Source organism: Bufo bufo, chromosome 3 (genome assembly GCF_905171765.1).
Source record: "Bufo bufo chromosome 3, aBufBuf1.1, whole genome shotgun sequence".
NCBI lineage: Eukaryota > Metazoa > Chordata > Amphibia > Anura > Bufonidae > Bufo > Bufo bufo.
The window spans coordinates 589903899-589931812 of record NC_053391.1 but is presented as its reverse complement, the minus strand read 5'-3'; the positions used below and the strand labels follow the sequence as shown (position 1 = coordinate 589931812).

Here is a 27914-nt window from a genome sequence, read left to right as displayed (position 1 = left end):
GCAAGTCTAAGTGAAAAGAAGACTTTAGCACATGGAGGTTTTCTTGGGGAATGTTCAGGGGCAATATTTGAGATTTGGACGTATTAATCTTATAGTATGATAAGGAGCCATATTCAGATATAATATCTAGAGCCCCCTGTAACGAGCTATTCGGTTCCGTCAATGGAAATAAGGTGTCGTCTGCCCCCTATATTGATTGCTTTAATATTATCATTTAGGCGTACAGTACAGACCAAACGTTTGGACACACCTTCTCATTCAAAGAGTTTTCTTTATTTTCATGACTATGAAAATTGTAGATTCACACTGAAGGCATCAAAACTATGAATTAACACATGTGGAATTATATACATAACAAACAAGTGTGAAACAACTGAAAATATGTCATATTCTAGGTTCTTCAAAGTAGCCACCTTTTGCTTTGATTACTGCTTTGCACACTCTTGGCATTCTCTTGATGAGCTTCAAGAGGTAGTCCCCTGAAATAGTTTTCACTTCACAGGTGTTCCCTGTCAGGTTTAATAAGTGGGATTTCTTGCCTTATAAATGGGGTTGGGACCATCAGTTGCGTTGAGAAGTCAGGTAGATACACAGCTGATAGTCCTACTGAATAGACTGTTAGAATTTGTATTATTGCAAGAAAAAAGCAGCTAAGTAAAGAAAAACGAGTGGCCATCATTACTTTAAGAAATGAAGGTCAGCCAGTCAGCCGAAAAATTGGGAAAACTTTAAAAAGTAAGGGCTATTTGACCATGAAGGAGAGTGATGGAGTGCTGCGCCAGATGACCTGGCCTCCACAGTCACCGGACCTGAACCCAATCGAGATGGTTTGGCGTGAGCTGGACCGCAGAGTGAAGGCAAAAGGACCAACAAGTGCTAAGCATCTCTGGGAACTCCTTCAAGACTGTTGGAAGACCATTTCAGGGGACTACCTCTTGAAGCTCATCAAGAGAATGCCAAGAGTGTGCAAAGCAGTAATCAAAGCAAAAGGTGGCTACTTTGAAGAACCTAGAATATGACATATTTTCAGTTGTTTCACACTTGTTTGTTATGCATATAATTCAACATGTGTTAATTCATAGTTTTGATGCCTTCATAGTCATGAAAATAAAGAAAACTCTTTGAATGAGAAGGTGTGTCCAAACTTTTGGTCTGTACTGTAGGTGTTGTGCTAAAGGTTCAATGGTTAGTATAAAGATCAGTGGAGACAAAGGGCATCCCTGACTTGTCCCATTGTGGATTTGAAAGGACTCTGAGATAGCTCCATTGGTAAAAACTCTAGCCGATGGAATGCTGTATAGGTTTTTTATAGCTGAAAATATTGTCCCCTTGAAGCCCTTATGCTGTATTGTCCCCTTGAAGCCCTTATGCAAAGGACCAGTTAATACAGTCAAATGCCTTCTCTGCGTCTAACGTCACCACCACCATAAGGACTTTCTGTGCTTCAGCATAATCTAGTATATTCAGCACTCGTCTAGTGTTATCGAAGGCTTGTCTTCCCCTGACAAAACCAGTTTAGTCAGGCTTCACCAAGAGAGGCATGATTAAAGATAGTATGGAGACTAATATTTTGGCATATAGTTAAATATAGTTTTTTGTTTTTTTTATTAAGTAATTTTTATTAGCATTTTAATAATGCAAACATAAGTCCCCGACACCCACATACCCTTCCCCCACAAACCATCATTATGATACCCTCCATCTTCCATAACTTCCAACATTTGGCTACACCATCACAACCGCATAATAATTACAAAGGCAGAACAATGATAGCAGAACTGCGATCTTATAAAGGAATATACATTTGTTATCAGCCAGAACTTCCCCACATTACATTACATGGCGTAGAAACATTCCATATATCCTGCAAGAAATCGCCAACCACGGAGCCAGATATGCACAACAAGCAATAGTACCCTCACACTAATCCCAGACGGTATCTCTGAAGTTCCCTGGACGCCAGACATCAATCCAAGGAGTCCAGAGCTTTTCAAATTTGGCCATAGCACCCCTCTTCCTATAAACCCCTCGTTCCAAATGAAGTAACCAGTTAATCTTGGCTATAAATTCGGTTTTACTAGGACTACCCTCATCCAGCCAAAGTGGAGCAATCAGCTTACGAGCCTTATACAACATTCTGGCCACTGCTATCTTCCTGGGTTCAGTGATTGGCAAGTCCTCCACATATCCCAATATACAGACAAATGGGGTTACATCGAGTGTAACTTCATACAGAGAATCAATGAGATGCAGCACTGTGCGCCAAAAACCCTCCAGTGCCGAGCATGACCATAGCATGTGTAACATACCCGCATCTTCCTCCCCACACCGCGGGCATTTGAAATCCAACAGGAGTCCAATATTAAACAGAAACTGAGGAGTTCTATAAACCCTATGAATTAGATATCGGTGCGACAGCCTGTGGGCCTCGTTTAAGAGGGATATAGACCTAACATTTTGGGGAACGTCTGCTGGTTTTCCCGGTTTAGGCAATGTTACAATCAGTGCAGAGAGCATCTCAGGCGGGAATGGAACACCCTGTGTGGCTTGTTGGTAAACTGATTCCAAGCATGGGGATATTAGTGTGGAGAGCTTCTTATAAAATTCACCTGAGAGGCCATCCGGGCCTGGGGATTTGCCAGTGAGTAGTGTTGTAATGGTGTTAAGGATCTCAGCTATAGTGATGGGGGCGCATAAAGTATTTAAATGTTCCTCTGTCAGAGTTGGTAGTTGTGCTCCGATTAAAAAATCTTGTATTGAGGCAGATATGCCACCGTGAGGGGATTGTTAATCTCCTATATTGTATAGAGCTTGATAGTATGATTTAGGCTACTTTCACACTAGCGTTCGGGGCTCCGCTTGTGAGCTCCGTTTGAAGGGGCTCACAAGCGGCCCCGAACGCATCCGTCCAGCCCTAATGCATTCTGAGTGGAGGCGGATCTGCTCAGAATGCATCAGCCTGGCGGCGTTCAGCCTCCGCTCCGCTCAGCAGGCGGACACCTGAACGCAGCTTGCAGCATATGGCTCAATCTTCAAACGGATCCGTCCCCTATTGACTTTCAATGTAAAGTCTGGACGGATCCGTTCAGGCTACTTTCTCACTTAGAAATTTTTCTAAGTTATAATGCAGACGGATCCGTTCTGAACGGATACAAACGTCTGCATTATAGGAGCGGATCCGTCTGATGAAACATCAGACGGACCCGCTCTGAACGCTAGTGTGAAAGTAGCCTTAAATTGTGCGGCAATATCCCTGGGATCTGTATATTTAGCCCCAGTGGCCAGGTCTTTAATATAGGGGATTCTAAAGCGAGTATGTTGGGATTTTATTTTAGAAGCTAAGAGTTTGCCAGCCTTATTGTTTTGGGCATAATATCTGGTTTTAGTTTTAATCAGGGCCCTTTTATAATCATGTAGTAGTAAGTCTCTTAATTGGTTGCATGTATTCCTTATGGATTGAGAAGTGTTAGTTGTTGGGTTCTGTTTGTTCAGCCTTTTAAGTTTGTCTATCTCAGCCAATAAGGTGGTTTGCTTATGTTCTCTGGCTTATTTATCTTTATGGTCTATCTTCAATAACACACCTCTAATCTTTATAAGCTAGGACAGGATATTGCCCAGCTACCACCGTGAATTGGTGAAAAAATTAATAAATAAGATAGTGTAAATTCCAGGGGCACTAATGACATTAGTGGGAGGTGTGGGGAATGGACAGAGGATAGGGCACCTTATTATGGGTACTGGGGATGGTTCTCTCCCTGTGCCCGCCCTAAATTAGCCCTCTGCCCAGGGATGAACCCTGATGGTGGGATCACCCTGTTCCCGAGCCTACCCTGTCTTGCCCTGTACAACCCTGTACCTTGGGAATTTTTTTAACACATATAATGATGTTGATTTTAACCCCGACGCGTTTCCCCACTCTGGTTCATCAGGGGGTCGGTTAAAGAATGATAACTGTTAGGTATAACATCATGGATCAAAACACTGCGAATCTAAAAAACTTTATAAAAGAATGACAGAGGGTACCCAAAGACCACACTAAGAAATGCGTTTCAACAGGCCCTAGCAACGGACAGGGAAACGTTACTTACCCCAAAAAAACATAGGGAGGACAGTGGGGCAGAGACCCGCCTTATCTCCACATTTGACATGGCCAACACATAAGTAAGAGCCATCTTAAATAAATATTGGCCAATCCTACAGATGGACACTAGTGTCGCTAAGAGCATTTCACCCCACCCGAGTATAACCTACCGAAGAGGCCAGAGCCTCAGAGATAGACTGGTACACAGTGATTACCTTCCCCCAGCCCTACCAGGAACATGGCTTGATCGTCGTCCCATCGGCATGTTTAAATGCGGGACCTGTAAAATATGCCCGTTCATCTCCACAGGTAAGACCATAACATGCTCAGCCACCCAAAAGGTGTTCACCATCCGGGACTTCATAAATTGTAAAAGCAAAGGGGTAATTTACATATGACATTGCCCCTGCCCCAAGGACTATATTGGAAAGACCTTTAGGGAGCTAAGGAAAAGGGTGGGAGAACATGTTAATGACATCAAGAACAATAGAATCACACCAGTGGCGAGTCACGTACATGAATATCATGCAGGGGACCCTCGCTCACTTAGTTTTTCGGCATTGGAACTTGTCCCAATGTCCCCGAGAAAGGGAGATTGGGACAATAAGATTCTGCGGAGGGAAGCAGAATGGATTTATAGGTGTCGCTCCCAAGCCCCCACTGGCCTTAACGAAAGACTGACCTTTACCTGTTTTTTGTAAAGTATTCATACCTCTTAGTAACGTAATATGGAAACTAAATTGGGAATTACTGTAGTCCTGGAATCGCTGTCCTCCACGCTTACCTCTATATTCCTTGAGTAAACAAATACAGTCCGAACTGGTCAGGAGTACACAAAGTACTCAATGAATTATATTATAAGGGTTTTGAGCTAGACCCTGCTTCACCCAAGTTATAATATACAAATCTATCTTTATAAATTCTATTGTTCTGATCAGGTGATGAAGTTAACCTTTGAACTATGCATCCCCTGACCAGAAGAGCTACAACTATGAATAAATTATGTCCTGTTAGATTAATTTTTTGCCTCTCTATATGAAAAAAGTCTTAAAAGGGGCATCATTAAATCTGGGTATTTTTGGGGAGGATGTACAAAAATAAGTACAAAAAATACATCATATACCGTGAGCAAATGTTATTAAGTGATCCTTGATTATACATTCTAGCTTGTCAAAACAAAATATATTAGACAAAATTATCCCCCACCCCTCTTTTCTTATCCCTGTGCCAAAGAGCGTTTCAATAAGGGAACTCCATGATGGTAATTCGGTGCCAAACCGCTATGCACCTCACCCACAATAGTACTATCCGGGGAGAAGCTGGAACGCTTGAGCATCGCTAAACCGGAAATAACGTCTGCGGTTCAGCAGACTGGAAGTGATGCCTGCGTTTCAGGAAACCGGAAGTTGCGGACAGCGTGCGTTCCACATACCGGATTTTCAGCTCCCGGAGGTGGAAACGCGCGCCCGCGCGCTTACTTAAATCAAACCAGCACAGGGACGCCCCACTGCCTCATCAAGCTCGGCAGGCGGCAGTCCGGATATTATGGGGGCACCTCACCTGTAAGTTTTTTCACCTTGGGACACAAAGATTCAGGCGATCCAGTATGTGAATACCAATGATGTGTGTATTTATTTATTTTCAGGTGACATCTCTCCATCAAGAGAATCAGTGTGAGTCCTCTTCCCCCATATAAGGCCTGCCCTACGGTATCAACCAGGACATAGTATTTATATTTTTCATTACCTATTTAATTATCCTGTTTTGATCCATGATGTTATACCTAACAGTTATGATTCTTTAACCGACCCCCTGATGAACCAGAGTGGGGAAACGCGTCGGGGTTAAAATCAACATCATTATATGTGTTAAAAAAATTTCCATGGTACAGGGTTGTACAGGGCAAGACAGGGTAGGCACGGGAACAGGGTGATCCTACCATCAGGGTTCATCCCTGGGCAGAGGGCTAATTTAGGGCGGGCACAGGGAGAGAACCATCCCCAGTACCCATAATAAGGTGCCCTATCCTCTGTCCATTCCCCACACCTCCCACTAATGTCATTAGTGCCCCTGGAATTTACACTATCTTATTTATTAATTTTTTCACCAATTCACGGTGGTAGCTGGGCAATATCCTGTCCTGTTATATGTTATTTGGTCACCCAGTTATCATGGGGTGTTTATATATTTTTGCTTTTTTAATTGAACTAATAAAAGCTACATTTTAAAAGGGTCCAACCTCTAGGCTTACTCACTCATACGGACACTTATACTATTATATATATATATATAATTCTTTTTCTCTGAACTTTTTTCTTTATAAGCTAGCCATTCGAAGTACACATTAGATGATGTCCCTGTGTTGAATTTGAAAAATTCTTCAGTGGCGGTCTCTATCTTTTCCATATGAGCTTATGAGAGCTTTCTTGGACAGTGGGTGTTATCGCCGCATGATCTGACCATTTAATTAAGCCAATACTGGTTGCTTGACTCCTATATAATAATGCGCGGTCAATTAGAAACATAAATATGGGAGTATATCCCATGCCTTTCAGAGAAGAGGGTGAAATCTTTCTCTGTACTATGGTGTGCTCTCCATACATCAAAGAGTTCCTCTGAGTGTACAAGGGACGCTAGACCTGTATCAGCCAGCCTATTAGGGTTGCTGAAGTTCATAGATGGATCTATAATGCTGTTAAAATCCCCACAGATAAGTAGGCAACCCTTTTTGACTTTATTGACTCTTTTTATTACCTTACGCAGGAACGAGAGTTGTCTACGGTTAGGTGTATAGAGGTTGACAATGATGTAAGTGACATTGTTGAGGGAATATACTAAAATTACGTTATTTGCGTAACCTGAGTAAAAACAACCGTTTTCCTAACGGCTATCAAAGCACCCTTTGTTTTCTTTTCTGAATGTGACTGGATAATAACTGGGAAGGAATGGTGCTTCACCCTCTGTGCGGCTTTCCCCAAAATATGTGTTTCTTGCGCCCATATTACATCCGCATGATGCAGCAACGCTTCCCTCCACAGATAAGCTTGTTTCTGTGGACAATTTAGACCCTTCACATTATATGACATAAAGAGGAGCACCATTTAACCGGCATATACAGGTATACCCAGGACAGTATACATAAATGCAAAGAAACCTGAAAAAACTGAGTGAACAGAACAAGAAAGGGAATCATTGAACAAGAGTCCCGTGGACTTGAAAGGATAAAGGATACGGAGTTGAGCTCTAGGCCAGGGATGCTCAACCTGCGGCCCTCCAGCTGTTGTAAAACTACAACTCCCACCATGCCCTTCTGTAGACTGATAGCTATAGGCTGTCTGGGAATGATGGAAGTTGTAGTTTTGCAACAGCTGGAGGGCCGCAGGTTGAGCATGCCTGCTCTAGGCTGTTATCAGCAGGTTGGGGATATAGTCCCGGTGTAGTACCAGAAGGAGGGATTGCAGCATTCTGCACCATTCATTTTTGGTGATATAGCATAAAGTCAGCCCGGGGGTAGAAGATGATGGTGGATTCCTTTGTCGATTTTCATTCCTCCGGGAAGATTTCGGATGTTGAGGTGGTCCCCAGTCCGCCAAGTTCAGGTTCCATGAGGATAGCAGCTTCTTGCCTTCTTCCAGTGATTTGATTGTATGCATAGTGCTGTCCTTGTTCACCAAGATTTTCACTGGGAATCCCCAGCGATATGGAATGTTGCTCTGTCTCAATGTGACGGTAATTGGCGCCAGCACTTTCCTTTGGCGAAGGGTAGTTGCTGAAAGATTTGTGTAAAGCTTGACGATTTGAAAAGGCTCTGGTAGGGTTGGAGTTTTCCGGGCGGCAGATAGTGCAGCACGCCAGACCTGCAGGGTATAGCGAAGCAAGGTCACGGTTATAGGCAAGCGAGGGTTGCTCACTGTATTGGAGAACCCTGGGCAGGCATGCAGCAGTGAAGGAGAGGTAGACACAGTTCCTCTGGGGCACACTCTGTTTGTAGGGACCAGGCCTGATGGTGGATGAGGTGCCCTGGATGTTACAGGTATTTTTAGTGCCTGGGGCAAGGTCCCTGTTGGATTCGTGACGCCAGTGCCTGTAACGGTGGCACACCGATTTATAGGAGGAATAACTGAGTACTCAGTGGATAAACCAAACGTTGCTTTACTTGGTGAACACAGTCCAACTTTGTACATACAGTTACGGGTGATTGTGATGATAATGCAGTCCCTTGAACAATACTTCACAAGCAGGTAGACTTTGAATAATGGCAGGTATTAATCATGCAAGATACTTGGAGGGCACAACGGTTAATGCTTTGCAGTGCAATGCTGCTCTATCCCCTTCAGCTATTCTAGCTGGCTGGATCCCAAGGCCCGGATGCCTAAATGCTGGCTTTAATCCTTGGTATATAAATCCTTCCTCCAGTATTGGCGCTTGCTGTACTTTATAGAACCTCTGCCCATCAGGGTACTTATCTGACTTGTATTATCCTTGCTTGGTTGGGAAGCTGCAGGTTTCTCCCAGGAGGTGCTGTCCTGCAACTGGGGTGTCTCTACTGAGCTAATCCTAGCCTCAGGAGCTTCAGGTGGACGAAGTAACTCCTCTAGTCCCCTGGAATGAACTACCACTCCCCTGTCTGGGCCTTCCTATATATAACTAGGGCTCTCTAGCTCCCTCTAACGTCTGGGAGGCTAAACTACACCCTGACAGACCTGACACCCAGCTAACACAGGGAAATGCATACATATAACATTACAGGTAATAACAACACATTAACCCCTTTTGTGCAGTGCCCACCTTAACCTAGTGGGACACTACATACAACCACGCTATAACGTTGCCCGTCCTCGGCGCAACATGGAGGGGCCCAGCCCGGCTGGATACTGCAGCCTGAAAGACAAACTGAGAACCGGCATACATGGCAAATATCACAGCAACAATACAAACATTAAACTGAAGGAATGGTGAAAAGGGGCGTCGTTCTCTTCTCTCAGGATAATGGAAGGGAACAGGGGCGCTGACCTGGTGCAGCGTATCAATAAACCAGGATAGTCCATAAATGCAAATTGTCCATAATATAACAGTAGAACAATATAAAACGATGTAAAGTTCTTGGAGGCTCAAGGAACAAATATGAGTCCGTACCCAGGCTTACAACAGAGTTAAACAGGGGTTTCCCGTGAGGGACTACCTGGGCTCATGATGTAGTCCTCAAACCTCACAGGCGGGTGCCCCCTGGTAGAACGGGTAGACCTCCTTAGTGGCGGAGATTCTTCCTGCCTGGACTCAGGAAGGTCAAGGGAGCTCACTGCCTCTGGAACTTCTTCAGGAGCTCTTGGAGGTGAAGTCTCCTGAGACGGGAGACCAACAGGAACAGGAGCAGGAACCAACAAATTCAGCCAAGGCGTGAGGGCCCAGTGGAGCGGCTCTTTATCATGGATCAAGTTCTCCACAGCCTGCATAGGGTCCATAGGTGGAGCCGGCAATTCCTCCTCAGCAGGCTCAGGCTCCATCTCCTCCGCCGCTGGTTCTCCTTCAATACAGGGCTTGAGGCGGTTCCGGTGAACAACTTGGGGACCTTTTCCTTCTCTGGAGACCTGGTATATGTGGGCTGCAGCATTAGGTATGGCAGTAACCAGGTAGGGAATCCTTTCCCATTTGCTGTCCAACTTGCTGGTCCGGTGGTTGTTTTTCAACCAAACCTTGTCTCCAAGAGCCAGGGGTCCCGCATGGGCAGTCTGGTCGTAGTCTTTTTGCTGGCGTTCCCGGACATTCTCCATGCGTTCTTGCACAATCTCCTTGGCATTAAGAAGACGCCTCTGGTGCTCCACTACCCAATCAGTCCTGGGCAGTGGGTTGATCACATCCGGCACTTGTACCCCCAGGGAGTGATCCGCAGGTAATCTCCCTTGTCGCCCAAACATCAGGTAGAACGGGGTGTAACCGGTGGAACAATGGATGGTGTTGTTATAAGTGTACATCAGTTGTGGCAACAGAGTAGGCCAATCACCCCTCGTATCAGGGGGTACTGCTCTCAGCATTTCAATGAGAGTCTTATTCATCTTTTCACAGAGTCCGTTACCTTGCGGATGATAGGCGGTGGTCCGGACTTTCTGGCAGTTGTGCAGCAGGCACATCTCATGGAACAGCTGTGACTCAAACGCAGACCCTTGATCGGTGAGGATCCTTTCTGGACAGCCGTAGGGCAGAAGGAAATGTTTCCAGAACACCTCCGCTGTAGTCTTGGCTGTCAGGTCTTTCACAGGCACTGCTACGACAAACTTGGTGAAGTGGTCAATTATAGTCATGGCATATGTATACCCAGAGCGACTCGGCTCCAACTTCACATGATCAATCGCGACAAGTTCTAAAGGAGCTGTACTTACAATAGGATGGAGAGGCGCCCTCTGGTCATGGCGTTCACTCCGCCCCACAGCACAGGCAGTGCATTCTCGGCACCATTTCTCGATATCTTCTCTCATCCCAATCCAATAGAATCTCCTCCGTATAGTGGCCTCAGTTTTTTTGCACCCCGAAGTGTCCGGACTGGTTGTGGTACATGTCCAGTACCAGGCTGGCATCCCGACGTGGCAGGAGAATCTGGTAGACTCTATCACAGGACACTGGATCCAGACTCCTTCTGAGCAACAGGCCTCTTTGAAGGAATAATTGGTGGCGATGTCTCCACAGTCTTACTAGTTCTGGGTCTGCACTCTTCCTCCGGATTCTCTCAGGGATTTTCCCACTGGTAAGGAAGTCCAGTAGTTCACCCAGGACTCTACTTTCGGACTGGAGCTTAATCCATCTTTCTTGATCGCCTCCGGACTCAGGATCATCTGAGGAGGGAAGATCAGCAGCAGGGAGATTTTCAGTACGGATATTATCCTGCTGGGCGAACTTATTGTAGAACGCAGGCATCTCCACTTCTTCCCAGGCATCTTTTAGATCATCTGGGGCCTCTGTAGTGGGAAGCCGCGACAGGGCATCAGCATTATCATTGGAGCGGCCTGCCCGGTACTTCACAGTAAAGTCATAGTTGGCAAGGCGGGAGGCCCATCTTTGCTCCAGTGCCCCTAACTTGGCAGTGTTCAGATGCGCCAGGGGATTATTGTCCGTGAAGGCAACAAACGGTGTGGCAGCGAGATAGTCTTTGAACTTTTCAGTCACAGCCCACACTAAGGCAAGAAACTCCAGCTTGAAAGAGCTGTAATTCTGATCATTCTTTTCAGCTCCCTTCAGGGATCTGCTGGCGTAGGCAATTACCCTTTCTTTGTTGTCTTGCACTTGAGCCAACACGGCCCCCAGGCCTCTTTTACTGGCATCCGTGTAGAGGAGGAACGGCTTCTGATAATCTGGGTAACCCAGAACAGGGGGTTCAGTCAACTTCTTCTTTAGGATTTGAAAGGCAATTTCCCGTTCTTGGTTCCATTCCACAGGAATAGGGGTTTTCGGGCTCTTCTTTGGATGCCCCCTCAACAGTTCCTGGATGGGATCCGCAATTTGTGCGAAGTGCGGGATGAAACGCCTGTAGTACCCTGCAAAACTGAGAAAGCTTCTCACCTCTTTCACAGTCGTTGGAGTAGGCCAGTTTCGGACAGCAGCCAGTTTATCAGGATCAGGCTGTATTCCATCGGCACTGACAACGTGCCCAAGGTATTTGACCGCTGGTTTCAGCAGGTGGCACTTGGATGGTTTGATCTTGAGGCCATATTTTGCAAGAACTTGAAACACCTCACCCAGGTGCTTTAAATGGTCCTCATACGTCTTGGAATATACAATGACGTCATCCAGATATAAGAGTACAGTCTCAAAATTCCTATGGCCTAAACAACGTTCCATCAGCCTCTGGAACGTTCCTGGAGCGTTACACAGTCCAAACGGCATATAATTGAATTCAAACAGGCCCATAGGGGTAGTGAAAGCAGTCTTTTCTCGATCTTCTGGGGCCATGGGTACTTGCCAGTACCCACTGGTTAAGTCCAAGGTAGAGAAATAGGCTGATGACCCCAGAGCAGTCAAGGACTCCTCAATGCGTGGCAATGGATATGCATCTTTGTGGGTGATTTGATTAATTTTCCTGTAATCCACGCAGAACCTTATGTTGCCATCTTTTTTTCGGACAAGAACTAGGGGCGCAGCCCAGGGACTATGGCTGTCCCGAATTATATTAGAGTCTTTCATCTCTTTTATCATTTCTTTCACAGACTGATAGGTAGTAGGTGCTATGGGTCTGTGCCTCTCCTTAATAGGAGGATGAGAGCCAGTGGGTATGGTGTGTTTGATTACACTGACCTCTCCGTAGTCCGTGGAGTGCTTGCTGAAAGCCTGGTGGTGCTCCTTCACCAGCTTCAGGACTCCCTCTATTTGCTCTTTTGGGGTGGATTCGTTCCCCACATGTAATTCTTCCCACCAGGATGTTGTAGGGGTGCTGCTGCTCTGTGTGGTCTGGAACGCCTCCGTGGCAGGCAGACGGATCACATCCTGGAAAGACACTTGAAAAAGCTGAGCAACGGGGCAGTGTTTAAGGAGAGTAACGGGATGATCACCAAAGTTAATTAAACGGACAGGCACTTTACCTTGAGACACAGTCACCATGCTCTTGGCTGTCCGTACGAAGGGATGATCTTCAAAGGGAATAGGTTCCACTAGGGCTTGATAGTCCTGGCCCTGGATCCCTAACACCGCACGGCACCACAGGATGATCTGGGAGTTTGGAGGCAGAATTACCGGCCGGTTATCCCGGATCCGGACAGTGCAAATTTCTCCTTTCTTGTTGGCAAACTTTTGTTGAGCACTCAGCACACTAATAGTCTTTTGGATAACTCTTCTGGAAGCAGGTGAGGCTGAAGATATAGTTTGATTTAAGGCGTCAAGCACTTCAGAGTAACAATTTTTCAGAACGTTAGTCCCTAAGATCACAGGGTGTCCTCCTTTATCTCCTGCTTGTACCACAATCACGCCTTGCTGTGGCAGGGTGGCTTCTCCCACTTGAAGGGTAGGTTCCCAATACCCATGCACTTTCACTGGCTTACCGTTGCTGGCAATGATATCTAGCCAGGACTCTGGTGGCTGGGTGAGAAGACTTGGATCCCAGAACTTGTCAAAGGCAGGCCGTTGAATGGTGGTGACCTGTGACCCAGTGTCCAAGAGGGCTTCAAAGGGTATCCCGTTGATGCATATATTAATTTTTGGACGGGATCCTACATACTTAGGCATCCAGCTTGGATCCTTTGGACCTACTGTTCTACCTCCCGAGGGGCGGTCCTCTGCCTCAGGGGTTGCCCGTTTAACTGCCAGCACATTGATTCAGTATGTCCATATTTCTTGCAGTGGTGGCAGACAGGCTGTTTTCTACTTCTGGGCCGGTACCTCGGTCGCCCATCAGGCTCTTTTGGGTATATGTCTCCATATGCAGGTGGGAGCCTTGGAGGAAGAGGACTTTCATCTTCTAGTAATAATGGTCTCTCCCATTCCTCTATCTTTTTGCACACCTTGTCTAGACTTAGAGTAAGATGGTTCACTTGCTCCATTAGTGCTGCCACTACATCTGTGACTGGAGCCTGGGTGGCCTGACTGACTCCTGCAGGTCCCACATTAACAGTCTTTGGTTGGCAAGCCTGGGGTTCATAGGAGGCTGCCGGCCCTGGAGCAGGGTTCTGGCCCAATATACTGATGGCCAATTCTTTAAAGTCCAGAAATGCACAGTGGGGGTGTTGAGCTGACAACATGCGTAGCTGGCCCTTTAAATGCTCATTACTTACGCCTGCAATGAATTGCTCTCTAAGAGTCCGGTCCTGGTCCTCAGCTTCTTTAGGATCCACTTGGACTACAGCTCTCAGTGTCTCTTGTAAGGACAGGGCAAAATCACGGAGCGACTCCCCAGGTTGCTGCTTTCTGCTGAAGAAACGCATTTTAACTTCTGACACCGTTCTGGCCTCAAATGTGGTGCCCAAGCGATCAAAGATCTGTTCCAGGCTACTTTTCTCAGAGCGGGGCCACGACATGACTTCCCTGCGGGCGGTCCCTTCCAATTGAGCTAGGTGGATCTCCATTTGCTGTTCGGCATTTATGGGGTAAAGCCGGAACAAGGCCAGTATCTGTTCCCTAGAGTCCTTTAACTTATGGGCTTCCCCTGAATAACGTGGGAACCAGGGGGCCCCAAAATAGTATGGCATAGTTAGCGGCATCATGCTTGGCGGTGCCGCGGCGGCAGGGGCCCTAGGGTCGGCTGGGGATACTCCAGAAGGCACGACTGGGGCCACCTGTCCGATTTCCTCAGGTGTGGACATGGCGTTGCTAGGTGAGTATGGCCCTTTAAATGTAGCAGAGCGGACCGGAGCGGCAATGATAATAACTTTTTTTTTTTCATAGAAAAGTCTTTTGTCGCTAACGGGGCTCCCTCCGGTGCCCTGGCAGGGTCGGGAATGTTCCGGTAAGGTAAATAGCAGAGCCGGCAACAGTTTTAAGTTGGTACTCACTCCGGTGGTGCTCGCTCCAAGTCTCGCGAGATGCGTGGCTACGGGCGTCGGACGTCCTGCGTACAGCGTCAGCAGGTGGGCGCGGCCTCTCGTAGCTCCGGGACTCAGGTAGGCGGCACCTTTTTCTCCAGACAGGGCGGCGTTCTTCCTCCTCGCCGGCTGGGTGATGACTCCGCCTGGTTCTTTTCGCGCCAAAGTCCTCTTTTTCGCGCCAAACAGTTCACCGGGCGCACTTGTAATCCACCTCAGGTTTAAGTGGCAAAATGGCTGTCTATTCACTGACAGCAAGCGGTGGCTCAAATAAGCAGCAAACAGTCCAGAACACACTATCTTCACACCGCTAATGATGACAGTTCTTTGGCCCAATAATTTTGAATAAAACAATAGGGCTTGGTCACTTTAAGGCACTTTTTAGCACACAGTTTTATATCCGCAATGGCGCAGGAATGTTCCGTAAATCCTGTTTGTGACGCCAATTTATGCAGCACGCCAGACCTGCAGGGTATAGCGAAGCGAGGTCACGGTTATAGGCAAGCGAGGGTTGCTCACTGTATTGGAGAACCCTGGGCAGGCATGCGGCAGTGAATGAGAGGTAGACACAGTTCCTCTGGGGCACACTCTGTTTGTAGGGACCAGGCCTGATGGTGGATGAGGTGCCCTGGATGTTACAGGTATTTTTAGTGCCTGGGGCAAGGTCCCTGTTGGATTCGTGACGCCAGTGCCTGTAACGGTGGCACACCGATTTATAGGAGGAATAACTGAGTACTCAGTGGATAAACCAAACGTTGCTTTACTTGGTGAACACAGTCCAACTTTATACATACAGTTACGGGTGATTGTGATGATAATGCAGTCCCTTGAACAATACTTCACAAGCAGGTAGACTTTGAATAATGGCAGGTATTAATCATGCAAGATACTTGAAGGGCACAACGGTTAATGTTTTGCAGTGCAATGCTGCTCTATCCCCTTCAGCTATTCTAGCTGGCTGGATCCCAAGGCCCGGATGCCTAAATGCTGGCTTTAATCCTTGGTATATAAATCCTTCCTCCAGTATTGGCGCTTGCTGTACTTTATAGAACCTCTGCCCATCAGGGTACTTATCTGACTTGTATTATCCTTGCTTGGTTGGGAAGCTGCAGGTTTCTCCCAGGAGGTGCTGTCCTGCAACTGGGGTGTCTCTACTGAGCTAATCCTAGCCTCAGGAGCTTCAGGTGGACGAAGTAACTCCTCTAGTCCCCTGGAATGAACTACCACTCCCCTGTCTGGGCCTTCCTATATATATCTAGGGCTCTCTAGCTCCCTCTAACGTCTGGGAGGCTAAACTACACCCTGACAGACCTGACACCCAGCTAACACAGGGAAATGCATACATATAACATTACAGGTAATAACAACACATTAACCCCTTTTGTGCAGTGCCCACCTTAACCTAGTGGGACACTACAATAGTATGGCCTCTTTAACATTGAAGAAGTGCACTCTCGCTAGTGTATCTCTGGGCACCGCGTCCGCCAGATATGCAGGTTTGGGGACCCTGTGAGCTCGGTCTATAATTACATCTTGAGGCGATAAATTGGGAAGTAATGACCGGAATAATTTCTGTATATATGAAGTGATGTTGGACTGGGGGACTGTTTCTGGAATGCCCCGCAATTTTATATTTCGTCATGAGCGGTCCTCCAGGTCTGCTAGCTTAGATTTCACCCGCTCCAGCTCCTCTGCCATGTCATTGTGGACATCAATTACATTATTTTGGGATTCTGCGTATTCTCCCATTTTTGTTTCAATATGCAATACTCTAGTGTCCAAGGCTTGTACAGATGCTGATATGGGTGATAGTAATGTAGTAATGTCCTCATGGAGGGAGGATTTCAAGGCTAGGAGCATACATTTAAGCGCGTGTTCAAACACAGGGGAGTGAGATGCAGGGCATCCCGTGTATTACCAACTGACCTTTCATCCCTTGAGGCATTATCCTCTTCATTTGGTAGCTTCTGGGGATCATCAGGGTGGCTTTTCTTATGTCCCAGACTGTGAGGGTCTTGCCTGAAGTGCTGTGGTGCGCCATGTCCATGTTCAGTCACACGGCTCATGTCTGGTGTTGCTCCTTGTGTGCTATTCTCTACACTCTCCATTAATGTGGAGGGGGGGTGATAAGGTTAGATGACCATGTATTTCTGGGACTGCCGCCACTGTATCTGGCTGTGTGAAACCCATTGAGGAGCACTCTGGATCAGATGAAGTTGGGGGAAGTGAGCGGAGCGGTGCGCACATGGCGCCGCCATCTTTACAGCCCTCCGGCTCAAAGTACTGCCGGAGATTAAAGTTGCCGAAAAACTACACCTGCCAGGGGCCTCATCATAACTTAGGCGTGTCTTCTGACAGCAGCGCTGGTATAAAATGTACAGAAAAGACCACCAAAAAAGAAATGACCCCCACTGTGTGAACTATGCCTTAATGTGCATTTACAGGGGATGTGTTTGACCACGCAATAAAAACTACATGAAAAAGTAGTCAAACCACACATGATTTTACCTCAAGCTGCTGCGTTTTTTTGCTGCATGATTACAAAAGGCCCATAGAAATACACCCTAAGGGCCCATTCAGACAGCATTTTTTGCAGCTGCGTGTGAGGCCGCGCAGTATTCTGTGTGGCTGGCGGTTTAAGACTGTTCTTTTTGCTGTAGAATATGTGAGAGATTTTACAGAGGCATCATCCATCATGTGAACCGGCCTAAGGCTCAAACACATGGGGGCTTATTTATTATAGAGTTTTGAGCCTGTTTTAATCTAATTTTTCCTTTTTCAAATTTTTGAGGAGCATTTACTAATGAAAGTGTGCCTGTTTTGGAGGCATTTGCGCCTTGTTCAACAATTTTCAGTTTTAGACTAATTCTGAAGGCTTTATTTTTTTGCGCACTGTTTTCGGTCTATTTATGCATGTGTGCTTTTTTACGCATGAATTAGGTGCAAAAACATTCTAATTTTACTCCAATCCAGGGGTGGCTTAGTTCTGTTTATCTGCTTTGTGTTGGGCCGTGCGACAATTTTGTCGTCCGGCAGTGTGTTATTGAAAACAAAAAAGCCCATGCCCTGCGCGATTTAGCATGAGATGCTGCGCGATTTAGCATGAGATGTGTTGGGCCGTGCGACAATTTTGTAAAAATAGTCGTATCAGTGGGTAGACTTTTTCACAAGCATAAACATTTGTATATGGCCGCAACATTTTCTATATTTAAAGGGGTTGTCCGGGTTCAGAGCTGAACCCGGACATCCCTCCATTTTCACCCCGACAGCCCCCCTGACATGAGCATCGGAGCAGTTCATGCTCCGATGCTCTCCTTTGCCCTGCGCTAAATTGTGCAGGGCAAAGGAATTTTTAGGAGTTCCGGTGACGTACCGGGGCTCTCCATGGGGCTGACAGGAACCCCGGTGACATCACCGGCACTGATGGGCGGGATTTAGCTCTGCCCTAGCCAGTAAAACGGCTAGGGCAGAGCTAAAGCCCGCCCCTCAGAGCCGGTGACGTCACCGAACACACTGCCGGGCGGAAGTTACCGTCCGGCAGTGTGTTATTGAAAACAAAAAAGCCCATGCCCTGCGTGAGATGCTCCAATGCTAGCCTCAGGGGGGCTGTCTGGGTGAAAATAAGGGTATGTCCGGGTTCAGCTCTGAACTCGGACAACCCCTTTAATATGCGACTTTTTTGCTGCACTTTTGCACCTAATTCATGAGCCAACCAACCAACAAGTAGCCTAATTGCACACAATCCACCGCCTTCTGACGAATACAAAAATTTATCATATGCTGTGTGACTCTTTATAAATACTATAAAAAATAGTGACAGGCTAATCCACTACGTTGGTCTATTTCCACTCAAAGACTACATTCACACGATTGTGGTGTTTTGTGCAAAAATTGAGTATCCGCAAAACACGGATACCATCTGGGTGCATTCCACAATTTGCGGACTGCACATGGCCTGCACGATGATAGAAATGCCTATTCTTGTCCACAATTGTGGACAAGAATAGGACATGTTCTATCTTTTTTGTAGGGCTGCGGAACGGAACAACGAATGCAGACAGCACACGGTGTGCTGTCCACATCTTTTGCGGCCCCATTGAAATGAATGGGTCCGCACCCGCTCCCGCAAAATTGCTTCATGTGCATTCCGTTTCCGTATGTCCGCATATCCTTTCCGAAAAAAAGTAGAACATGTTCTCTTATTGTCCACATAACGGACAAGGATAGGACCGTTCTATTAGGTGCCAGCTGTTCCGTTGCGCAAAATACGGAATGCACACGGATCTCATCCGTATTTTTTGTGGAGCCGTCTTTTGTGGACCGTGACACATGAGCCCTAAGGCCGAGTGCGGGCCGCAATGCACGATCGCCGGCCGTAGGTCAGCCGCATCGGATTGCGGACCCATTTACTTTAATGGGTTCGCGATCCGCCCGTTCCGCAAAAAGATAGGACATGTTCTATCTTTTTGCGGAACGGAAGTACGGGACGCAACCCCACGGAAGCACTCCGTAGTGCTTCCAAGGGGTCCCGTTCCGTGCGACCGTTCCGCAATTCCGGATTTGCGGACCCATTGAAGTGAATGGGTCCGCATCCGTGATGCGGAATGCACACAGAACTGTGGCCGTGTATTGTGAATGATTAGCCTAAGGCTAGGTTCACACGTGAATGATTAGCTGTGAATTTGCTGTTGCGGATTTTTGGGCAGCAAATCCTCTGCATTGTACAGTACCAGCAGAGTGGATGAGAATTTCAGAATTCTCATCAACATTCATACCTCTCATAGTAATTATTCCCCCCTTATGCAAAAACACAGTAACATCCCCCACATTATGCCCCTCACAGTAGCAATGCTCAGTGTGCCCCTCACAGTAGTCATGCCCACATGTGTGCCCCTCACAGTAGTTATGCCCATATGTGCTCCCTTCACAGTAGTTGTGCCCACATGTACCCTCTTCACCAAAATCCAGGGCAGATCCAGGGTGGTTGCGAGGTAGGCAAGTGCTGCGTTAAAAATGCACAGCAGAAAAGCTGTGGTATTACAGATTTGAAATCTGCAGAATGTCAACTTAGGGTACTTTCACACTAGCGTTATTCTTTTCCGGCATAGAGTTCTGTCCTAGGGGCTCAATACCGTAAAAGAACTGATCAGTTTTATTCTAATGCATTCTTAAAGGAGAGTAATCCGTTCAGGATGCATCAGGATGTCTTCAGTTCAGTCTTTTTGCCTTTTCAGGACGGAGATAATACCGCAGCATGCTGCGTTTTTATCTCCGTCCAAAACTCCGGAACACTTGCCAGAATGCCGGATCCAGCATTTTTTCCCATTTAAATGCATCCGGCCCCGAGTGTTCTGGCAAAACGGATCCGGCATAGCGGTCTGCACATGCTCAGACCGCAAAAGACGTAAAAAAAAATAAATGCCAGATCAGTTTTTCCAGATGATACCGGAGAGACGGATCCAGCATTTCAATGAATTTGTCAGACTGATCAGGATCCTGATCCGTCTGACAAATGCCATCAGTTTGCATATGTTTTGACGGATCCGGAAGGCAGTTCCGGCGACGGAATTGCCTGCCTGAATCCTCTGCCGCAAGTGTTAAAGTACCCTTAGGCTCCATTCACATGTCCGTGGTGTGTTGCGGACCCGCAAATTGCGGATCCGCAACACACCCGCCCAGCACCCCTATAGAAATGCCTATTCTTGTCCGCAAGCTGCGGACAAGAATAGGACATGTTCTATCTTTTGCGGACCTGAAGATCGGGGCCACGCTCCGCAAATGCGGATGCTGACAGCACTCTGTGTGCTGTCCGCATCCATTCCGTCCCCATAGAGAATGAATGGGTCCGCACCCGTTCCGCCAAATTGAGGAACAGATGCGGACCCATTTGCGGACGTGTGAATGGAGCCTTATACTGTGGATTTCATCTCATGTTTTCAACCTTTCTGCTATAAAGAATGACATTCTGTCTAATCTGCAGTAGGGATAAGTTATGGTCCGTGGTAGCGGAATCCATAACGGAACTCTTAGATAACCCGAACCTTGTACGCCAAACTTGAAAACAGAAGTTCACTCAACACTAATCTGCTGCTTTTCTGCAATAAAATCTGCAGCATGTGCATGCACCCTTTGGTACAAGCATGATAAATCACCCCAGTCATAAATATTCATTTGTATGTAGAACTATTATTTTTTTTGTTAGCCAATAAAGGTATCACTGCCATAATACTTTTGTTATTTTTAACCCAGTACTTGACATCACATATGTAGACAGTTATATACGGCCCTGAGTAAATACTACAAGAAATACGGTACCAGACAGGGCTGGGGGTTTAGTGTGAATTGTCCTATGGCCAATCAGCAGGAATGTAGGAGTTTATATCAGGAGGTCAGTGCCCGGCTGCTCTTCTAGGATCCTGTAGGACGGCAGTGCCCTGTTAGGTAAGCAGCATGTTGTTGGGGGCTGAAGAAGGCTTGTGCCTTGCACACAATGAAGCTTCGTGGTGTGTGTGTGTTTTTTGGGGAGAATCCTTGCCCTTTGTTACAAAATTGACATGCTGTTTTCTTTTTTTAAGATCTAACCCTCCCCCACCCAGTAATAGTCTAGTCTCCCCCCTGCATTTTTCCTCCCTTCCTTCCTCTTAGGAGCGCCTTGCTGCAGATTGTGTTGCAACTTAAAATCCGTTCCATTCATTTGAGTGGAGCAGTGAGCGCATGGACTTCTGCCAGCCCCATTCAGGTGAATGGAACTCGCTTTGTTGCAGTAAGTTTTGCAACAAAATTTGCGGTGTGTAAAGGCACCCCAGGGCCACCTGCACACGAGTGTGGGTGAACGCACCTAAGATCTGCCCAAATTTCTGTGCGGTTTTATGTGCATTTCTGCAAAAAAATCTGTAATGTCTAATTGTGGTTTTTGGTACAGATTTGATGCAAACCTAACTGCATGCTATTTAAAGGGAACCTGTCACCAGGATTTTGTGTATAGAGATGAGGACATGGGCTGCTAGATGGCCGCTAGCACATCTGCAATACCCAGTCCCCACAGCTCTCTGCGCTTTTATTGTGTAAAAAAACCTGTTTTGATCCATATGCAAATGAACCTGATATGAGTCCTGTGTCCGGAGATGAGTCAAGCGGAAAGGAGCCCAGCACCGCCCCGCGTCCTCCGAATCTCCTCCTTGTTGACGTCACAGAGCTGGAGCGCGAAATCTCTCTGCGCGAGCTAGCGCATGCGTAGTTCGTTCCCTGTGCTGATGCCAGTACAGGGAATGAACATGATGCCGACACTGCGCATGCGCTAGCTCGCGCATCGCGAGATTTCGGCGCTCCAGCTCTGTGACGTCAGCCAGCAAGGAGGAGATTCGGAGGACGCGGGGCGGTGCTGGGCTCCTTTCCGCTTGACTCATCTCCGGACACAGGACTCATATCAGGTTCATTTGCATATGGATCAAAACGTTTTTTTAACACAATAAAAGCACACAGAGCTATGGGGACTGGGTATTGCAGATGTGCTAGCGGCCATCTATCAGCCCATGTCCTCAGCTCTATACACAAAATCCTGGTGACAGGTTCCCTTTAAGTCACTTTCAGGGAGAAGTGACTTTTCTCTGCACAGATGTGACTATTTTTCATGTGCTAATAAATTAGACTAGTTTAAGTGAATATGAACATATCTTAACAGATCAAGAACCAGAGATCAGACTAATAATACGCCTAGTCTAATTCATGAAGTGCTGTGTGACTTTTTTAATAAATACTAGGCAAAAAAAACTGACAGCCGAATCTCAAACGCCAGTCTAATTTTACACCTAAAAACAGGTGAACTTGATAAATGTGGATGTGATGGTACATGGACCGCATCTGTGGTTTGCAGGCCGCAAAACAGACATGGTTGTGTCCGTAAGGCCTTACAGAAACATTAAAGCCAGGTTTACACAGGATGTGTTTGAACCAGTCAAAAGTTTGTATGCAGATGGTGCGTGTATATCTGTTTTCCAAAAACACCCTGGGGGTCATTTACTAAGACCGGCTTTTTACGCCCTGGCTGGAGTAGGTTTTTCACTAGGGTTGTTAGATTTGTCGGGGCTGGATTAATGGCCTTGGCATGGCCCCCAACATGCCCCAGTCCTGCTGAACATGGTGTAAAACCGCCTGCTTGACTAAATATTGTTGCACAGCCAGTCCTAAAAGAAATTGCAAAAATAGTCCTAATAGCCCCTAATATAGGGTAAAACTATTAGATCAGGTGGGGGTCATACTGCTCACAAGAATGGGGGCCCCCTACCCCATGGACCCCCCAAAATGAATGGAGCAGCTGGTGGTGGATAGGGGATAACTTAAAATAAACGAATACCTCTTTAATATTGAAGGTGTTGTAGTGCCACTAGAAACGGGGAGAAGAGTTTATTGTTGTGGGTCTAACGGCAGGTACCCCCTAAGGCCCCTTTCACACGGGCGAGTATTCCGCGCGGATGCGATGCGTGAGTTGAACGCATTGCACCCGCACTGAATCCCGACCCATTCATTTCTATGGGGCTGTTCACATGAGCGGTGATTTTCACGCATCACTTGTGCGTTGTGTGAAAATCGCAGCATGCTCTATATTCTGCGTTTTTCATGCAACGCAGGCCCCATAGAAATTAATGGGGTTGCGTGAAAATCGCAAGCATCCGCAAGCAAGTGTGGATGCAGTGCGATTTTTCACGCACTGTTGCTAGGAGACTATCGGGATGGAGACCCGATCATTATTATTTTCCCTTATAACATGGTTATAAGGGAAAATAATAGCATTCTGAATACAGAATGCATAGTAAACTAGCGCTGGAGGGGTTAAAAAAAAAAAATTAAAAATGTAACTCTCCTTAATCCATTTGATCGCGCAGCTGGCATCTCCTTCTGTCTTCATCTTAGCTGAACAGGACCTGTGTTGACGTCACTCCGGTCCTCACGTGATCCCTCACGTGATGTCACCACAGGTCCTGTTCCTGCACACAGCTAAGATAAAGACAGAAGGAGATGCCGGCTGCGCGATCAAGTGGATTAAGGTGAGTTAAATTATTTATTTATTTTTAACCCCTCCAGCGCTATTGTACTATACATTCTGTATTCAGAATGTATTATTTTTCCTTATAACATGGTTGGCAATCTACAGAACACCGATCCCAAGCCCGAACTTCTGTGAAGAAGTTCAGGTACCAAACATGCACGATTTTTCTCACGCGAGTGCAAAACGCATTACAATGTTTTGCACTCGCGCGGAAAAATCGCGCGTGTTCCCGCAACGCACCCGCACATTTTCCCACAACGCCTGTGTGAAACCAGCCTAAGAGCAAGGCTCCAGAAGTGCCACCAAACTGCCCCATGAAAAGGGTGCTGTTTTATCCCTGTGCGTTCTGTGATCCATTCACTTCTGTGGGACTTCCAAGTACATTGCTCAATGCAGTCCTATAGAAGTGAATACACGGGCACAATACTGCTCCCTTATCATTGGGATGTTCGCCGGCAGTTTAATACTCCATGAACATGGCCTTGATGGAACAGCAGCATGTAACACTGGTGTGCAATAGGCAGCTAGACACATTGCACGGCCTGAACACCAATAGTTTCAATATAATTGCAGCAATTCCCCCAGGGAGTTTGTGTCCTCCATATTCTGTTTGCCACTTGGAGATGGGGATATATTGCTGTGACTGCAGTCATGGCTTTGTCCAACTTTAGGAAAATGTTTTTAAACCATTTTGCCCATAGAGAACTGCACCGGAATACTGCATGCAACTACTAAAATGTTAATGGGAGGGAAATGATCCAGCCTGAAACTGGAGCCAAACGCTACATAAAAATATACGGTTACATGCAAATTTTGCAGCAGATATGTATTCAGCCATGGATTTAAAATTGCATGGAGTCTTTAAAAACCAAAGTTTTAAAAGCATGCAGCATTTTTGAAAGTGAGCTGTATGTAAGTATAGTACATGCTAAGTTTGCGGGGTTTTATGCTTTTCTGCCACACTTCCTATAACTTTTGAACTAAAACTAGATGTGATGCAACATGTGCATTCAGCCTTAGGCCTAGTTCACACGAATGTATGGTTTTTATAGTTTTTTGCGGTCTGTTTTTCACGGATCCGTTCCGTGTTTTGTTTCAGTTTTTCCGTTCGGCATATACAGTAATTACATAGAAAAAATTGGGCTGGGCATAACATTTTCAATAGATGGTTCAGCAAAAACGGAACGGATACGGAAGACATACGGATGCATTTCCGTATGTGTTCCTTTTTTTTACGGACCCATTGACTTGAATGGAGCCACGGAACGTGATTTGCGCTCAATAGGACATGTTCTATCTTTCAACGGAATGCTTACGGAACACATTTCGTTTTTAGTGCGGAACCATTGAAATGCATGGTTCCGTATACGGAACACAAAAATGTCCCGTACACTTGCAAAAAAAACGTTCGTGTGAATTAGGCCTTAGACTGGGGAGACGCGCTGCAGTTCATTTACGTGCAAGAAACCATGCATGAAGCATTTACAGTTCCTATATAAGGCATACTGTAGATGTGCTGAGTGCCCCTCTGAGCAGGTCACTGACACAAGCCAGCCTGAAACGTGTGATGCACCTATAAATCTGTCTTAGGTCCTCTAACAGAAGAACCTGTTACACTATCGCCAATCCTGATGTTCGTTTTTGTGAAGTAAATTCTTGCATCCCCCTTGTAGTAGTTTTGGAGCATACATTCTTAAGACTTTGTTGTGTCATTCATCTATTCCTGCTAGAAGTTCAATGCCATTCAATGCCAGCAGTTTGCATCCCTGCACAGTCTGACACTATTCAATCAGTGCTGCCAGTGTCAGACTCTGCAGGAACAAGTAATACCCAGATCAACCTTTGTTGCAAATACTTATAAATGAATTATCAGGAATAATAAAGGAATTGCGCATTAGTCATAAGAATAGATGCTCCAGAAGTTACAAGGGGAGGAAAGTAGTGGCTAGAACAGACTAGGAGGGGTCGTCCAATCTGCAACGCTTATGGCATATTGCTAGGATATGCCATAAATATCAGACACGGGTCCCACCTCTGGGACCTGCTCTTGTCTCCAAAAGGAATCTGATGTGAAGAGGGCACAAGCTGTGCAAGTGCGGCCCCCCTCCACTCACCAGTATGGGAGTTCTGAGCATGGCACAGTATGCTCTCACCTATTTTCGTGAGTACCAGAGCAGTGAATGGACAGGACACTGCTCATGTACGTTGTGCTCTCAGTTCACTTTGGGGGGGGGTTAGGGGTGTACTGGGTTTGGATATGGGTAAGGATCTGAGGTGGGACCTGCACCTGACATTTATGGCATATTATAACATGCCATAAATGTCCCAGATCGAATAACCTGATTAAATATGATATTTCATTTTGCACATCATCTGGTCGGTTTGTCACAATTGTGGAAAGAATTGCAGCAAAAACCACAATGTAGTTAGAATTTATTCACAGCATTCTGCACTTTGTATTGACCCACTGTACATGATAAAAATTATTATTTTTTTAGTGCTCATGGATTCAGATGGTCTTCTCCAGTGCCCATATGATAAGAACCACCTGATTCGTCCAAGCAGGTTTCCATATCATCTTGTAAAATGCAGAGAGGTAAGTGCCATGTGACTTATTTGCTATTGGTGGTCAACCACAGTGGCGTGCCGCACTTGGGATGTGGCTGAATTCTGCTGTATGAATCGCATCTCGAAACCAGGCAGCCATTGTAAATGTAGACGGAAGAAATAATACGGTAATAGGATGCAGCTGGGACTTGTACAGTATTATGGTACGCAGGTGCATCTGAACCTGTGGTCACCCTCCTACTAGAGTAGCTCTGCATAAAAGCTAACATGTTTTCCAAACTTCTTAAAATCTAGTATGTGCAGGAGCCTATGACAGGCATGCTCAACCTGCAGCCCTCCAGCTGTTGCAAAACTACAACTCCCAGCATGCCTGAACAGCCTACAGCAGGGCATTGTGGGAATTGTAGTTTTACAACAGTTGGAGGGCCGCAGGTTGAGTATGCCTGGCCTATGACATCCATGTACCACATATATTTTATTACATTTAGTTGGTTGATTATTACCACATACAGTAAATCCCTTTTCCAATGCCCTTTGTAGAAAGGGACTGGGGAAAGGGCAGGACTGAATTTACGGCAGGTCCTTGCTGACATAGATTGAATTTTCTGGCGCATGGAACAACCGAAGAGTTTAAATTAAGGCTCCGCTTGTGAGATCCGTTTCAGGGCTCTCACAAGAGGCCCAAGACGGATCAGTTCAGCCCCAATGCATTCTGACTGGATAAGGATCTGTTCAAAATGCATCAATTTGGCTGCGTTTGGTCTCTGTTGCGTTTTTTAGACTGTCACTAAAACGCAGCTTGCAGCGTTTTGGTGACCGTCTGACGATGCGGAGCCAAATGGATCCGTCCTGACTGACAATGTAAGTCAATGGGGACGGATCTGTTTTTCACTGACACAATATGGTGCAATTGAAAACTGATCCGTCCCGCATTGACTTTCAATGTAAGTCAAGACAGATCTGTTTTGACTTGGACTTTTTTTTTATTTTTATGAATAATGCGAACGGATCCGTTATTAACGGATACAAGGGTTTGCATTATTGGTGCGGATCCGTCTGTGCAGATACAAGACAGATCCGCACCAAACGGGAGTGTGAAACTAGCCTAAGATTTACAGCTCTTAATTTTATTTTTATTTCCATTTAAGGGTATTGGTCTTGTTGAACATGGTGTCTGAGCTGAAGGCAGCATGTTATAGAGCTGGAGGAGCTGAGCAGATTGATATATAGTTTTACAGTAAATGATTCAGTATAATATGTATTTCATTCACTTATATTCCTGCTCATTCTGGGTTTTGAAGTCAAGGAGTCGGTCCTATCGGTGACTGACAGCCTTCCTCCTTTGACTGTGCATACAGAGATAACTGTCAATCCCTGATGGGCTCCTTGACTTCAAAGCACAGAAAGAAGGAATTTAAATGAATGACATATAAGATATATACTTTATCTTTCCTCAAATTGCTCAGCAAATCCTGCTCTATAACATGCTGCCTGCAGACTACTTGCCATTTTCTCTTTAAAGAGGACCTTTCACCGATCCTGACATTGTTAACTAAGTATCATGACCTATACAGCGGCGCCCAGGGATCTCACTGTACTTACTATTATCCCTGGGCGCTGCTCCGTTCTCCTGTTCTGTCCTTCGGTATGTTCGGGGACTTGGTTATAGTAGGCGGGTTCTGCTGGGCGTCTCCTTCTCCTAGGCTGTAGCGCTGGCCAA

At 46.2% G+C, this 27914-nt stretch overlaps 1 protein-coding gene across 2 annotated transcripts in view; it reads left to right on the top strand.

Annotated features, from left to right (window-relative positions):
* Window positions 1–20985: 20985 nt before the first annotated feature.
* Window positions 20986–27914, top strand: part of LOC120993806 (protein D7-like) — a 41677-nt gene continuing 34748 nt past the window's right edge. The window contains exons 1-2 of one of the 2 annotated variants that reach the window (XM_040422273.1): window positions 20986–21021; window positions 26125–26222. In XM_040422273.1, coding sequence (XP_040278207.1) covers window positions 26130–26222 — 93 coding nt within the window. In that variant the 5' untranslated portion in view covers window positions 20986–21021; window positions 26125–26129. Of the gene's footprint in view, window positions 21022–26098; window positions 26223–27914 lie in introns of those variants that run through there. The other variant, XM_040422272.1, reaches the window with a different exon arrangement.